At 34.4% G+C, this 17,761-nt stretch overlaps 1 protein-coding gene across 1 annotated transcript in view; it reads left to right on the top strand.

The window, feature by feature from the left end:
- The window catches only part of EHBP1 (EH domain binding protein 1), a gene marked incomplete at its 5' end in the record, with an annotated part of 199,053 nt that overhangs the window by 11,329 nt on the left and 169,963 nt on the right, over positions 1-17,761 (top strand). The window contains 2 exons of the mRNA XM_039243181.1: positions 9,211-9,333; positions 13,216-13,456. Of these exons, the coding sequence (XP_039099112.1) occupies positions 9,211-9,333; positions 13,216-13,456 (364 nt within the window). The remainder of the gene's footprint in view (positions 1-9,210; positions 9,334-13,215; positions 13,457-17,761) is intronic.

Raw genomic sequence — 17,761 nt, 5'->3', positions numbered from 1 at the left:
TCAGTTGGTTGAGTGTCTGACTTTCACTCAGATCTTGATCTTACATGGGTTCGAGCCCTACCTCAGGTTCTGTGCTGACATCTCAGAATCTGGAGCCTGATTCAGATTGTGTCTTCCTCTCTCTCTCTCTCTCTCTCTCTCTCTCTCTCTGCCCTTCCCCTGCTTGTGTTCTCTCTCTTTCTCAAGAATAAATAAACATTAAAAAATGTTAAAAAAAAGAAAACTGTATTTTTATATATGAACAACAAACATTTGGGAAATAAAATTAACAATACCATTTACAGTCAAGGTTAAAAATAGTACAGATACTTAGAAATAAATTTAATAAAAGATGTGGAAAAACCTCTGCACAGAAAACTATAATACAATATTGAAAATTACAGAAGACCTTAATAAATGAATAGATAATCTATGTTCATAGACTAGAAGACTCAATATTCTTAGGATTTCCATCCTCCCCAAATCAGTCTATAGATAGAATTTAGTGCTAATTGTAATCCTAGCAGGTTTTGTGGTGTTTGGTTTTTGTTGCTGTTTGTTTGTTTTTGTTTTTGAGAGAGAGCAAGAAAGAGAGCAAGTGCACACATGAGTAGGGGAGGAGTGGAGGGAGAGGGAGAAGGAGAGGGAGAATCTTAAGCAGGCTCCATGCCCAGTGCAGAGCCCAATGTAGGGCTCAGTCTCATGACCATGAGATTACGACCTAAGCCAAAATCAAGTCAGACGCTTAACAGACTGAGCCACCCAGATGCCCCTATCCTAGCAAGTTTAAAAAAAGAAAAAAATTAGAAAGCTGATTCTAAAATATCTTTGGAAATGCAAAGGACCTGAATAACAATACAGTCTTGAAAAAGAACAGCATTGTAATATTATTACTAGATGATAAGATTTATAATAAAAGTATAAATCAGTATAGTATGGTATTGGCATAGGACAGGCAATTTGATTAGTGGAACAAAATGGAAAGTTCTGAATCGGACCCAAATTTATTTGGCCAATTAATTTTCAGCAAAGGGGCAGCATAATTCAGTGAGGAAATGAAAGTCTTTTCAACAAATTATTTTGAAACCCTCAGATGTCAATTCCTACCTCTCAGGACACATAAACATTAATTCAAGGTTGATCATAGACCTAAATGTAAAAGCTAAAACAATAAAGCTTCTGGGGAGGGGGAGAAACTATTTGTGACATGAGGGCAGGCAGAGGATTCATACATAAGACACAGAGGAGAATTCATCTCTAAATTAGACTTCACCAAAATTAAAAACTTATGCTCATCAAAATAGATCATTGAGTACATGTATGGGTAAGTCAATAGACTAGAAGAAAATACTCACAAAGCAGATATCTGACACGTTTTGTATCCAGAACAGATTTTTTTAAATGTCTGACAATAGTGAAAATGCAACCCTGTTTAAAATTATTTTCTTCAAGATTTTAAGTAGTCTCTACACACAAGGTAGGGCTCAAACTTACAACCCTGAGATCAAGTGTTGTGTGCTTAACTGACTGAGCCAGTTAGATACCCCCAACTCTATTCTTTTTAAATGGGCAAGAATTTGAATATGTGGTCCCTCAAAAAAGATACATCACTGGCCAGTAACCACATGAACATGTTCTCAGAATCACACTTGTGATCAAGGAAAAGCAGGTAAAATTCACAATGAGATTGATTCTACACCATTCAAATGGTTAAAATTTAAGACTGGCAATATGTTCACTAACTGGAAGTCTCATCCATTGTTGGTAGAGTGTATTGTATAGTCACTTGGGGAATTTCTTATAACACTAAACATATATCCCTCTGACTCAGCAATTCTTCTTCTTGATATTTATACAAAAGAAATGAAAACACATGTCTACAAAAAGATTTCTACATAAATGTTTATAGCATTTTTATTCATATTAGCCCCAAACTACAAACAGCTCAGATGTACATCACTAGGACAATGGCAAAATAAACTGTAGTACATTTGACCCTGAAACAACATGGGAGTGAGAGGTGTCAATGCCCTGCATAGTCGAAAACCCATGTGTAACTTTTGACTTCCCATAAACTTACCTACTGATAGCCTACTGTTAATCAAAAACCATATTGTTAACATAAACAGTTGATTAACATTTATATGCATTATATACTGTATTATTACAATAAAGTAAGCTAGAGAAAAAATGTTATTAAGGAAGTCCTAAGGAAAATACATTTAGATAACTTTACTGTATGGATAAAAAAAAATCTGTGTATAAGTAGACCTGCACAGTTTAAACTCGTGCTGTATATTCATGAATGGAATACCTTTCAATAAAAGTGAACAGTTGTTATGTTCAACATCATGGATGTATTTGAGAACTATTATGTTAAAGAAAGAAAGCTTATGTAAAAGACTATATACATATGAGTCCATTTCTGTGACATGCTGGAAGAGGAAAATTCCGTGTGATGGTGATAGCCTGTGAGTTTGGGGATTGATTGAAAAGAGGCATGAAAAAACTTGAGGTGATACAAATTTTCTGAATCTTGGGTTACATGGATATATATGTTTATCAAAATTCATTAAATATTACAGTTTTAGGTTTGTGCCTTTCACATATGTGCCTATGTAAAATACTGGAAGACAATGTAAAAATTATAGTAAGAAATTATTTTATTAACTGTATTAATAAGTAAGAAAATAAATGCTTTCCAACTTTCTGATTTATTGATCTGTGTAGTAGCTAGTCTCCAAAGATTGTTCCCCAGTGAACCATGCTTTATAAATATATTCATATCCTTTTATATCTGGGCTGGCCCTGTAAACTACTTTTACGCATATAATTCGTTGTGGAAGTGACAACTTTGTAACTTCTAAAGCTAAGTCATAAAGAGCCTTGTATCATCTACCTGGCCTCTTACAATGCATGCTCAGGGGAAATCCATCTGCCCTGAGATTGCTATGCTGAGAGGAACTCCAAACTAGCTATGTGGATAAGACACATCGGGAGAGAGATATGCCTGGCCAGTCCCCAACCGTTCCTGCTTTCTCAACTGAGATACCAAACATGTAAGCGAAGAAGCCATTTTGGACATCCAGCCCAGTTCAAGATTTTGATGACTTTAGTCCAGTCACCATCTAACTGTGAACCACCCAGCTGAGTCCAGTCAACCCACAAAACTGTGGGAGATAGTAATTTGTTGTGTTAAACCACCAAATTTTGGGAGGTGGCTTAAACTGTAACATTTCTAGAGATGAGTGAAATATAGATAGATACATGCATGGATACATAGATAAACATAGATTAAAAAATACTCTTTCTATAATTAACAAATATAGATTTTTCTGTCTTTACAAATATGATGCCAGTTATTATGACTCTCTTTCAGTTCATTTATTCATTTTTTACAACATACATTAAGTCTTGTGCTAAAAACTGTGTCAGAGATGAAAGATGAACATAACCTAGACACACAGTTGATTTAATTCCATTTTTTTATATGGTTAGTGTGTGAGAAGGAAGTGTAGGATCATTAGGGTGAGAATGCCCAGTAGCAAACCTAGTACTTACTGTATATCTGAAAATTGTTTGCATGTGTGTGTTAGATTAAGCCAGGAGAGTAGATGAATTCTTCCAGGAAGGGCAAATTTAGGGAGAAAAGAAGAATAGATCTATGATGGAGTTCTGGGGAATAAAAATATTTAAGCGGCTGAGGGAAGAATACTTATCATTATATGAGACCAAAACAGAACTATTAAGGAGATAGAACCAGGAGTTAGTATTGTCCTGGAGAAGGAGGAGAAGGAATTTCAAGGAAGGAAGGGCTAAGTACACTTATTTATACAGAGGTCAAGTATGGTAAGAACTGAAAGATGCGTAGTATATTCACCAACTAGACTATACAGTGGTGATCTCAGCAAGAGCGCTTTCAATAAGGGGGATGAATAAAGGTAGAGACAAAAACAGGGGGCAGTGAGTTGAAGAATAAATGGTAGGTATGAAACTGTAGACTACTATGTTTTTAAGTTGTTTTCTTATGATGATTAAAAGAGTCTGGCCAAACTAGAAAGGGCTGATGGTTGAGAGACTTAAAAAAATTTGGGAGCAACTTGATCATATTAATATACACCACTGAGGTTTAGTATATAATTAAGAGGAAGGGTTGGTGATGCTGATGACAGACTATTCAATGTCTACTTTTCTGCCTGAAGGTAGCTCTTAGTTCCCCATTATGGTCTACTGTGGGACTAAAAATCATATTATTAAACCCATTAGTTGTATCTGTAAATCAAATATTTATGGACCTGAGCCTGTGAGAAAAGTGACATTTTCCTTGATCTCTGCCAGGAAATTGAAAGGTTACTATCTTAGAGCATCTTAGAATGAGACAGACCTGTACTGAATCTTGTTTTGCTTTCGAGAGAAGAATGAGGATGCTGCAAGATTTGCAGGTGTGTTCTAGCTCTAGGCAGTTTATTTTTTTCTTCTTTTAACTCAACTATGGACTTTCTCAAAAGGAAAACACCACTTATTCTTAATGCCCCACCCAACCTACCCCTTTTTTTCTTTCAATGTGAAAATCTCTGGTGGTCAATTTCTAACTTCTTTTGCCTTCCTAACGGTAGAGTCGCAAATTACTTGACCCTTTGCTTCACCCCTAATTTAGTTTTCCTTCTTATTCTCATCAATATGAAGCAAGTCCAGATTGACACACTGTTGCTATGAGTATTGTACACTTTGAGCTTATCACTCCATTTGAGTAGTGCTGGGGTAGAAATTTGTGGCTATGACATAGCATTCTTAGCATTTTTCAAATGTTAAGTAGTTGGTGAAACAAGGCTGTAATTCTAGGCTAGGAAGTGTTTTGGTCAAGGTAGCATAATACTGACAAAGCTTTCCACTTGAGAAAAATTCTGGGAGGGGTGCCTTGGTGGCTCAGTTGGTTAAGCGTCCGACTTCCCACAGTTCGTGAGTTGGAGCCCTGCATCGGGCTCTGTGTTGAAAGCATAGAGCTGAGAGCCTGCTTTTGGGTTCTGTGTCTCCCTCTCTCCCTCTGCCCCCCGCCCCCCACTCATGCTCTGTTTCTGTCTCTCTCTCAAAAACGAATACACATTTAAAAAAAAGTTTCAAATACATTTTTCTTGTAAATCTTTGTAACTTTATTCTGACTATATACTATAAAGCACCTTGATATAGGAAATTTATACGAAGCAGAAATGTACTTTTTAAAAGGGAGAAAATCATAAAAATTATGTATGTTAGACTCCAGACCAGCATCTTGAATGCCAAGTTGATTTATTTCCATGGGAAGTTTCACAGACACCTATCTCTAGTTTGGTATGTTCCCAACTGAATAGCCCCTATCACAGTGGTGGAACACTATCCACATAGTCACCCAAGTCAGATAGCTGAACTTGTGCGAGGTTCCTTTTCCTATCCCTCAGGTCAAACTAACTACCAAATTTTTATTCTTAATTTATTCTTTAATGAGCATATATTTACTGATTGCCTCCCTTCATGGAGTGGCAATGCTGAACTATTCATTTTCTTGCTTCTTGTCCTATTTTTTTTTTCCAAATGCTGCCACTGTGTTGCTGCTGGAATGATGTACATAAATGCTGAAATGACATACTGAAGTATACATTTTGATCTTTCAGTGGATCCCTATAGTTCTTAGAGTAAAGTTCACATTATTTGGTTTGATCACAGTAATCTTTACAATAGGACTTTTGCCAACATCATCTCATTCCATTTTCCACCCTGGAATCTTAAACCTCAGACAACTTGCAGTTCCTCAAATATGTCTTGTTCTCATTTGTCTCCCTTATGCCCTTGGAGAATGCTCTTCATTTTTTTTTTCTTTTATTTTAATAATAATAATGTCTGTCTTATATTAGCTCAAATTTAAATAAGTTCGGAAGGCCTTTCTGACCTCAGACTGAGCTACATGCCTCTCTTCCAGTTTCAGAAGCTTATAATGCATATCTCAATGATAATATTTACCATACTTATCTTACACTGTATACTGTTTTACTTGTCTGTCTATCACATAAAAATATAAAGCTTTGAGGGCAGGTACTACCAAAGATATATAATAGGTACTTGATAAATGCTTATTAAATAGGTTAGATGGTATTTCTTTGGAAGTTGCCTCTCTTTGTGATTTGAATTAGCATTTATTTACATACCAAATGGAGTATTGGTAAGCTAATCAGAATTACTTTTTCACTTTGTTAATATAAATGAAAGTTCTAAAGCACAAGTTCTAGGAGTAATGTAAAGATTATTTAAGCTATGGATAAATACAAAAACTAGGATAAGGACAACTGTCATCAGTGAACAAAATGGAAAGAAGAAATTATTTTGGATAATGAGGAAATGGTCATCAGTGATTTTAGCTGTCACTAAAAGCATGGTGGGGGGAGGAAACATTCTAAACATATAAAATATCACAATGTAAATAATTTAATCACATGATGGAGTCATCTTGATAATATTCAAAGAAATGCCCATGTTGTATCTAAATCTCTATGGAATAATATTAATGTTTCGAAGGTGAGTACCAAGTCTCATATTTCTTCAGTATTCCTCTATGATACTCATTTTATAAGATGTTTAAAAAAGATTGATTTCCGCCTTCATTGACTATAAAATAATTAAAATGTGTTAGCTATATAAGGAAAACTACAAATCTTTAAACATTATTTAAGAAATTTTTAACATAGTGGGGTACCTGGATGGCTCAGTCGGTTAAGTGTCTGACTTCAGCTCAGGTCATGATCTCATGGTTAGTGAGTTTGAGCCCCACATCAGCCTCTCTGCTGTCAGTGCAGAGCCCACTTCATATCCTCTGTCTCCCTCTCTCTCTGAGCCTACCCTGCTCACGCTTTTTCTCTCTCAAAAAAAAATAAGCATAAAAAAATTAAAAATTTTTTTAACCTAGTAATTGAACATCTATTTTTGAGAGAGAGACAGAGTACTTCCAAGGGAGGAGCAGAGAGAGAGGGAGACACAGAATCTGAAGCCGACTCCAGGCTCTGAGCTGTCAGCACAGAGCCTGACACAGGACTTCCAAACCTACGAACTATGAGATCATGACTTGAGCCGAAGTCAGACGCTTAACCAACTGAGCACCCCAGGTGTCCCTTGTTTAAATAACAAGCAATTTTATTCATGCAAAATGTATTTCTCATTAAGACAAAAAACCTGAGTAAGTTTATCAAATTTATATATATATATATATATGTGTGTGTGTGTGTGTGTGTGTGTGTGTATATATATATATTCAAAGATCTGTAGTCTTTAGCATCATCACATATTCTAATAGTCATTTACTAAATCTGTTTCAGTATTAATTTGTATTTTTATAGAATGTAAATTCCAGGAGGACAATACCATGTATTTTTTTTTCATCCTTGTGTCCCAAGGATAGTACTTGGCACAGAGGAATAAATATTTATTCAACAACAAACAAATGGATGAAGGCAACCTTTTTACAACTGTGTATTCTAGTTTAGTTCAAATAAAATTTAGAATGTGTACTCAGATTTGTAGTGTTAAAGAATAGCATTTTTAATGCTGAATTTATAACTGTTTTCCTATTTCTCACCTTTTTTTTTTGTTTCCCACTGAATAATCTCGATCTGTTTTGTTTGTCAAAATACCTAAGCTATTCCAAGGTTGTAACTTTGGAAAGAGGAAGAATTAAGTAGAATACTCTAGTAGGCTCTTATTCGTTTTCTAAGTTAATTTTCACCCAGTGAATGATAATTGCTCATATTCAAAGTTGTCCAAAATATATATGAATCACGTTAAAAGATTCTATTTATGTACCAAATGAATTCAATCTTATTTTAATATTTTTCTATCTAACCTTGTCTCTTTTTCTATTTCTTATTGGATAAATTAAGATTTATAAGATTTCCTAAAGCCAATACTCAAGAGTTCCCTTAAAAGAACAGTTAGAAGAACAGGAGTAGAAAACAGTAGCTATTTTCTGCTTTTCTTATTTTGTGCTGATTTTTAAAATTGTAGAACATGAACAAGTGCTTATTATGTCCATGATTCATATAGATATACTCTTAAAAACTTTAGTTTACATTTAGAGTATTATGAAACAAATAGTACATATTTTCTATAATATCAGGACATTTTCTATTGTTTCTAACGTACACATTTAAAGCATTGTTTTATAAATACAAAATGTGGTTGCTAAAAGCCTGTGTCAACCTCTTGGGTTATTATCTTTGTTTTGTGTTTGTTAACAGAGTTGTTATATTAATGATATAAATTTAACAAACCTTTTCTATTTTAAAATATGAGTAGAACATTAACTTTCAGTTAAATACGTCTGTTATAGTCCATCACAATAACATCCTCTAAATTTACACTCATGATTAACCAAACATCCCCTCTCTTTGTCTTTTTGAGTAACAGCATGCTTCTATGGCTCTTTAATTAAATGACCTTACCTTACATTTGTCTCGACTGGCTTCTGTTTACAGAAATTGTAAACCAATTGAATGCTCTGAGCAGCTTAGATGAAGATCAAGATGACTGCATAAAGCAAGCAAATATGCCTTCAGCTAAATCAGCCAGTTCCTCTGAAGGTCTAAGAGCTTTCTTCCTTTCTTTCTGCTTCTGATTGCCTGTATTTACTGTGACCTGCTACCTCTTGACTTCTCTCTGTACTTATTAGCTGTCAGTTTTGTCTTTGTGCTTTTCCTTGAATGTTTTCTTGGTAATTTGTAGCGCACCAACAAGCAACAACATAACTAACCATCTTTAGCAAAGCTTTGTAGGCAATGAAGGGCAGTGATTTGAAAACGTAAGAATTGATCATATAACGTGAACGTTTATCTTCAGTTAGCTTATAATTATACTGTTTTTAAATATTTGCTTACATTAAACCCATTTGAATTATTCATATTTAGGAGTGAAGGATGTTTTTCTAAAAATCTGTATCAGCACTTTTTTAATGGGTCAAATTAGATTCCAATGAAAGTTTCTCTTGTACATTATCTGACATAATTTTCAAATTAATGTGTATATATTTGTTGTATTTGAATATGTTGGTATGCTACAAAGTACTTGAATGGCATTCTGCCATAAATAAAATGCTACATCTTATTATTTGCAGGTATTATTAGTGTGAATTGTTATAATTTGAAATATTTTTCAATGATCAATAATTGTACTTAAGTATAATCATAGTGAACTAACACATATGTTTATTTTCAGAGCTTATCAACAAACTTAACTTTCTGGATGAAGCAGAAAAGGACTTGGCCACTGTGAATTTAAACCCATTTGGTGATCCTGATGTAGCAGAATTAAATCCATTTGGAGATCCTGACTCAGAAGGTAGCAAATTTTTTTCTGTACTTTTAAAGTCTTTATAAAGTGAAGTTATTTTGAATAGTTAAGTAGGAGGAGTTTTTTTTCCCAAAGACTCGAAGTAATTTTTGTTTATGATGATATTGTGTTCAAAGCCATTTGCAGTTGATCAACAAATCTGAGCAGTTTCCATTGAACTGTTTTTAAAGGAAAAAAAGAAACCTTTACATGGGGCTTTTTTTTTTTTTTTTTTAAATTCCAGTATGATTAACATTCAGTGTTAGGTTACTTTCAGGTGTTCCATACAGTGACCCAACAATTTTATGCTTCACTCTGTGCTCATCAAGATAAGTGTAATCTGAATCTCCTTCTATTTCACCCTTCCTCTCCATCCACCGTCTACATGAGGTTTATTTTTTATTTTTTATTTATTTTTTTTTACAAATAGTTTATTGTCAAATTAGTTTCCACATAACACTCAGTGCTTACATGAGGCTTATTTTTAAATTCTCTATTACTTTGGTCAAGGTAGATAGTAAAGCTCTAATGTTAGAGATAACAGTATTTTACCTACCTGGCATATAGTAAAGTCTCATTAGATTAGTCTACCACAGTAAGGGCAGGTTGTGAGATATGCTGATGAGGTTGGCTTCTCCCCCTGTCAGCTCCTCTGACCTCATCCTCAGAGAGTCCAGTGGACCCCTCTACCTCACACTCCATGTCTCTGGCTGAGAATTGTAGTCAGTAGGGAGAGTACATTGTGTACATAAATGGCATGGAGCAAAAGGAAGCTTGAAAACCACCATCATGTCTGTAACATACTTGCAAGGAATAAATCCAGGTAACTTTTTTTCCTAAGTCATTTCCAAAGTAAATGTACATCTTTTAGACTGCTCTTAGGAAATCCTCATGAGCTTTGAAAAATTTTGTTACTACTTCTTATGGTGAAAATGCAGCTTTAACTTGAGGATTCACTCTTGTTGGAGCAATATTTTGTAATGCATTTCATCTTCTCTTCCTTTACTTTCTCCCTTCTTGCCAGATTCTAAATTAGTAAATTTAAAATGAGATTTTGTTTGTGAGCTTTATATATTAAGAATACATTTTAAATTTCAATGGCTATAATAGATCTTAGAAGTAATCTATTTCACCTGCCTCTTTTCATAGATTAGGAAGCTGAGGCCCAGACAAATTCACTGATTTGAACAAGAACTTTAGGTAAATGGAAGTGGAGGTGGAGCTAAGATTGTTAATCAAGTGTCTTCTTTTGGCCACACAGCTTCTCCTCAGTTGTGTGCTACATATATCTGAGTTTTAAAAATATAACCATAACATTTTGAGACATCAGTATTTGAACTTTCCATTTCAAAATCAAATAAAAATAATTTAAGTATGTAGATAGATAAATAGATGGATCTTTTTTCTGAAATACAAAAAGAAGTAGCAGGTAATATGTAACTTCTGTTAGGAGAGGTTAGCCAACCTGACTCAGAATCTTTTTTTTTTTTTTTTTTTTTTTTAATTTATTTCTAGGAGAGAGAGACAGCGTGAGCAGGGGAGGGTCAGAGAGAGAGGGAGACACAGACTCTGAAATTGGCTCCAGGCTTTGAGCTGGCAGTCAGCACAGAGCCCGATGCGGGGCTCAAACCCACGAACCGCGAGATCATGACCTAAGCGAAAGTCGGACGCTTAACCGACTAAGCCACCCAGGCGCCCCCTGACTCAGAATCTTTAATCATGACTACAGAACTAAAAAAAAAAAAAAAAAAAAAAGTGACAATGAGTATTTTCCTTAAATACACATCTCTTAGAATCTTTGGACCAAATATTTTCTAATAGAAGAATACTTGTTTTTCTTGAAGTAATTTTTAAATTTTTATTGATTAAAAATTTGCATCCTCAGGTAACAAAAGCCTTTGAGGAAAAAAATGATGTGTTGCTGTTGTTTAGATGGTTCTTTTATTTGCTTTTACAGCTTCAATTGTCCTCTTAGATTCATGACATTCTGTGCTTCAGTGATCCTTTTAGAAAGTTATTAAATGTATTTGTTAGCTTTTATATAAAATAACCTTATTTTAAACCCTCCTTTGTTGCCATTTCTTTCATCTTCAAATCGTGTTCCTTGGTTTAAATACTTTCTTGCTTTTGGTTTTGTAACTGATGAATTTGCTTGGATCAATTTTTGCAATCCTCTTCCTGAAAGTAAAACTAACAGTCTTATTTCCATTGACCAGTTTTGTCTGTTTCTCTAACATTTGAGATTTGATATTTGTTAATAAAAAATTGAATAGGCAAAACTTTTCCAGTCTCTCTGCCCCTACAGAGAAAAGAAAATGCCTCATTTACATTATTTTATAAAAATTCTACTGTAGTGTTAAGTTTGAATATTATCCTGGTGTTACAAAAGTTACCATTGCTGAGCGAGTCTCTTCCCTAGCATAGCCTAGATTTAAATTAAAATTTAAAATTTAAATTTTATTTAAATTCATTTCAGTATTTATTATGATTTTATGGAATCTCTTTCACACTTTGTAATTGCTTCTCCATGGTGTATGGAATTTCAATTCAGAGGCTTTTTTTCCAATATAAAGACAAAATAAGTTTTCTGGGCTAATGTCTAAAGTATAAGTAAAAGGAGTTTAATGTTAAAATATAAAAATCATAAATATGTCAGTCATGAAGCTTGTATAATAATTGGATTAAATTGTTTGAAGTGTGACTTATGAAATTCACAGTTATTTTTCTTGAGAATTTCAGTAACGAGTTTTCTGCCTTCTAGAGTATTTTGTCACGGTTGCACAACATAATTAAAATTAACTTTTAAACTACACTATGATTGTTGGCTCTCTGAAACTTTTCTCCATTTTGGGAAACCATTTGGTTTTGGATAGTTTTATTACAAGTTCTAGTTTTGTTTTAAAATATTAAGACATAGAAAAAAGAAAAAAGCTGATACTAAGCACGTCATAAGTATCATTGAGGGCAGGATGCTATTGAAGTGCTTTTTGTGCTGTGAATCAGAATTTTATTTTTAAGAGTACCTTGGTTTTCAAAATGAAATGTAAAATAATAAAATTTAGGGGCCCCTGGGTGGCTCAGTTGGTTGAACGTCCTGACTCTTGATTTCAGCTCAGGTCATGATCTCACAGTTCATCAGAGCCCCATGTGGGGCTCTGTGCTGACAGCGCAGAGCCTGCTTGGGATTCTCTCTCTGCCCCTCCCATACTTGTGTTCGTGTGAGAGAAGAATTTAGAAGAATTTGGTGTTACATGTCTATCAGTTTATCAGGATGATTTCAGTGTAACGCTTTCAACCTGAGAATTCTTATGTTAATCCTTTACATTATTAAACAGAGTATTGATTGGATCCAAGTTATACTGAAGAAAATCAAACATCTCGTTAAAAGCTCTAAAAATTTAAGATCGTGCAGCATACAGAAACGTACTCTTAGAAGGCTTTGAAGAAACAAATTCAATGATATGTGGGTATAATTTTTATATAGTCCAGAATGAATTTTCAGTTCCCTAAGTGGTCTTTGCTTGTGTAACTACCAAAGACAATTTATATCAGTTTAGGATGGCAAGCTAGTATAGTCAAATAAAATAAGCAGTAAATAGAATATTATACCTCTAAGAAGGTTAAAAGTTCAAAAATTGGCATACTGTAATGCTAATAATATTAGAGACTCCAAGGGCATTCCAAAGAAGCCATTTTAGGGAGCAGCATTCCTGGAGAAGTAGACAAAGATTTTAGGTAACCCATCTTCTGAACTTAGCCCTTCTAAAACATACTGGTTTGACTTTTCAGCCTCATGAGAGTATTCAAGATTATTTTTCAAAACACTAAAAATAAAAGAAAATATTAGGTAATATTAATTTGATTTAATTCATCTTTTGCTATTTTTTATAGAACCAGTCACTGAAACAGCATCACCTAAAAAAACAGAAGAATCTTTTTATAATAATAGCTATAATCCCTTTAAAGAGGTACAGACTCCACAGTATTTGAACCCATTCGATGAGCCAGAAACTTTTGTAACTATAAAGGATTCTCCTCCCCAGTCTACAAAAAGAAAAAATGTAAGACCTGTGGACATGAGCAAGTACCTCTATGCTGATAGTTCTAAAACAGAAGAAGAAGAGTTGGATGAGTAAGTACATTTTAATTTGCCATCATCATAGGTTAGCCTCTATATTAACTGAAAAAATAGCTTTAATGGCTAAAGAGAGGTTTTTCCTGGTGTTAATATATAGTTTACAAATTAGTGTCCACCTGAGATTTTTATGATCTTGACTCTTAATCTCCCACCCTCTTCCATGTGAATGTGTGTGTGCCTTGAACTAACAGTGGAGAGAAATATGTTCTTGGAATCTCTGGTTAGAATTTCAGTTGCGTCTTCCCACAGGAACCACATTATAAATGGCACTTAGATGTTTTAAATCAATTACTTTAGGCAGTATATTTCAATTAGGTTCTCTTGTGGGAACCAAATAATCATTTATGATAATTATTTGGTGATGATAATTATTTGGTGAGAACACTTGTTCAGATGCCAAACAACGAGATCATAATTATAAATTAGGAATCATCTTTGTATTTAAAACAATGGTTTTCGGGCATTGGGTAGCACAGAATAGTAATTTCTAAGAGAATAGAAACAAAGAAGATGAGCCTTATACTTGTCTTAGTTTTATTTATGGGAGAGAATTTCCAGCTCTAGTTTAGGGAGTGAGAATCCAAAAGTCCTAGTAATCTCCACGGGTTGAGGAGACAGTTTGGACTTTTGACGTTCTGAGGAGAATAAAATTGTGGACAGAGTATCAGAGGAGAGAGAACTACTCATAGAAAGGATTTCAGAGATCTGTAGAAGGTACCCCCTGAGTCTTTGGCTGAGCACTGATGAGCGAATGCATATGAGGAAACATGACAGAAACATCCCTGAGGTTCACCAAGGACTAAGAATAGTCTATGTTTCCAAGCAGTTCCTAACACATGGGACATCAGGTTGAGTCCTCAGAAGGGTATCTCACTAATGTAGTGAGATTAACCATAGACTAAAGGCTGTTCTGGGCTTGCCTAACAAAGCTTAAAAGCAAGGCTCGAAAACAATCAAAATGATTCCAGGAAACTTAACTGAATGCCACACAAATTCACCAAAGATACCAAAGGGAATACCAAAAACTCCAGCACCCAAAATATAAAATTCATTCTGTCTGACAACCAGTGAAAAATCTATCAGGCATGTAAAGAAGCAGGAAAATCTGACCCATAATGAGGAGGAAACTTAGTCATTAGGTATGAATGTAGAAATGGCACAGATGATGGAATTAATAAAATAGTAATTTTATGTTTACTTGTAGTGAGGCTATATGTCTCTTTGTTTTCCTTAGAAATATGTGAATTTTAGTGTATTAAGATTATTTACATCTTGGGGGAAAATAGTTATTTCTTTAAAAATACAGTTAAGTAGGAAAATCTTTCAAAATAATGGGGATATGATAGATTGAGAGGGAAATAATAAAAACACTCCTTCAGTGTATGAAACTTGGGAGCAGTTGCTTTGTGTGAAGGGAGAAATGTCATTTTTTCCTGTGTATTGGTCAGCTCCTATTTGGAGCAGTATTTTACTTTTCTAGGTGCTGCACTCTACAAGCGATATTGATAATTCAGAGCATTAAAAGAATAGAGCAACAGAGTCATCAGAAAGTCCAGAAACCACATAAAATGAGCAGTGATTAAGGGCATACAGACTATTTGACTTAGAAGGAAGATTATTTAAGGGAACTATAATAACCAAATTCAAATATTTGAAAGACTTGTTTGAAAGAATGAGGTGGTTGACTTGTTTTCATTGCTCTGGAACTGCATTTCACAACCTTTTCCTATTTTACATCACATAGCCTATGACTCTCACGTGTGCTACATGCTTCCATGGGCCTACTTAGATTTTGGTAAAACTTAAAATGTTCCAGTTTGGGGGCACCTGGGTGGCTCAGTCAGTTAAGCATCCGATTTCGGCTCAGGTTATGATCTCATGGTTCGTGGGTTCAAGCCCCACGTCAGGCTCAGTGCTGACAGGTAGCTCAGAGCCTGGAGCCTGCTTCAGATTCTGTGTCTTCCTCTCTCTCTAACCCTTCCCTGCTCATGCTTTCTCTCCTTCTCTCTCAGAAATACAAACAAACAAACAAAATGTTCCAGTTTGCTATAAATACCTAGAAATATAACATAGTAATCATCTGATTCCAAACCAAAGTTTAGCTCTCAATACTAATTAATAACTATACAGGGGTTGAAAAAATGTGCTCGGCTCTTGCTAAAGTTATTATATTTACTTTCTTTGAAATAGCTAATGTGTGGGGTGCCTGGGTGACTCAATCGGTTCAGCATCTGACTTCGGCTCAGGTCATGATCTCATGGTTTGGGGATTCGAACCCTGTGTTGGGCTCTGTGCTGACAGCTCAGAGCCTGGAGCTGTTTCAGATTCTGTATCTCCCCCTCTCTCTGAGCCTCCCCTGCTCATGCTGTCTGTCTGTCTCTCTCTCATAAATAAATGAAACATTTAAAAAAATTTAAAAAGAAAGAAATAGCTAACGTGTGATCAAAATAAAATTTCTCATGGATGGTGTAGGTGCTGAGTAATAGCCACACACCTAGAATATTTGAATGTAGATATAAACTTTAAGTACAAGCATTCAGTCATTCCAAGATGCATGAGTATTACACAACACACATGCACACACACACACACACCCTGCTCTTTCCTATTAACAAATTAAAGAGACATTTAATGTTTGTTTAAACTTTTTAAATGCCTAATAAAAACTAAAATCAGAATCATTGGGTGTTTCCTTTTGACTATTCTTTTTTTTCCACATGAAAGTCACAGTCTTCACAAGTTTCCCATGAATAAAGAACATTCTAAATTGCTCAATCATCTGAGATTACCAGACGGAGCCTATAAACACTTCAGCTTTTTTTTTTTTTTAAAATAGGAATATACACACAGTTTCTAAAGACTGCTCATCAGCTAATGTGAGAGTCCTGGAAGAACTGTTTCTCATCTTTTTTCTCTAAAAGTTTGTAGGTCCAACTACGTTAGGAGAAATCTTCCAAAATTTGTTCTTACTTCAGTAATAAACTTTTGACCTTTCATCAGGTGAAAAGCCTGTATTACTCACCTTCCATTATCAAACTCTTCCTGCATCTTCTGACATAAACCTATCACAAATAAATAGTACTGGGTTCTTTGATGTGTAAAAAACCTTCAGAACCTCACCATATCCATCAGCACCAAGAGCTAGTAAACACCCTTCAGTGCTAGTAGCGCATGTCCTTTCCACTTAGCAGCCACATGGCTTCTCGGTTTTCTCTTGTTTGGGAGTCAGTGCAACCATTCTAGTTAATGTAGCAAAAATGAAAACTGATGATCAAGCAATATTTTTTTCAAAACACTGATGAAATGTTTTGGGGTCTAGCATAAAATCATTTCTGGTATAGTTGTATGTCTGGTTCTGAAGGAAAGTTGTCATTAAATTTTATTCAGAGAGGCTACACACTCATTTAATAAACATGAATTGTTTTTCCAAAGAAACATATATTTTCAAAGTGAGAGGAAAAGACTATAGACTTCACTGTACACTTGCTTCATATTTTATTATTTTTTCAGTATGTTTATTAATCCTATTTCTAATCAATTTATAGTTTTTCTGTAATTCTTTTTATTGGATGAATTACTTTCTAAGCAGTGAATAAAATTTATTCTGTCCAATTTTCCACTTAATATAAGTGATGAATTTTTAATTCACAATGAGTTAATGATGTAACTAATCTATTACTCAATCATGTAATACAAGGATAAAAATTATTTTTATTTATTCAAAGTGATGTAGAAAGCACTGAAATAGGAATTATGCTAATTCCTTAAATAATATTTCCTTACTAAAATATTAAGTATTTTTAAAATGCATTGATCAATAATTCTATCACACTTGTTTTTATAGAGAAGGGAGCAGTGTTGACAATGATGTATATAATGTATAGTAGATATTATTTCTAATCACTTTTTAAAATAGAGATAAAATTCCATATTTAAAGTGTACACTTCAGTGGTTCTTAACTAATTCACTGTGCTGTGCAGCCATCACCACCATCTAATTCTGCAACATTTTTCACCCTAAAAAGAAATACTTTACCTGTTACTAGTTAGTTTTAATTCCTCCCTTCCCCCATCCATCTCCTGAAAACCATTAATCTAAACTTTGTCTATATTGATTTGACTATTCTGGACACTTCATATAAATATAGTCATATCCTTTTCTTAAAGAGGAGGAAATTCAGCTTTACTTAGAAATGTCTGATCCATGGGAAGAATCATTCAGAGTCCTTAAAAGTAGAAGCTTCTTGTCCTACTCTGATTTAGTACTTAATGAGTGGTGGTACCTAGCACACTGTTGTC

The sequence above is a fragment of the Hyaena hyaena genome, unplaced genomic scaffold, assembly GCF_003009895.1.
Source record: "Hyaena hyaena isolate Hyena2069 unplaced genomic scaffold, ASM300989v1 scaffold_224, whole genome shotgun sequence".
NCBI lineage: Eukaryota > Metazoa > Chordata > Mammalia > Carnivora > Hyaenidae > Hyaena > Hyaena hyaena.
Note: the sequence above shows the minus strand (reverse complement) of the source record. Positions and strands in the feature narration are given on the sequence as shown.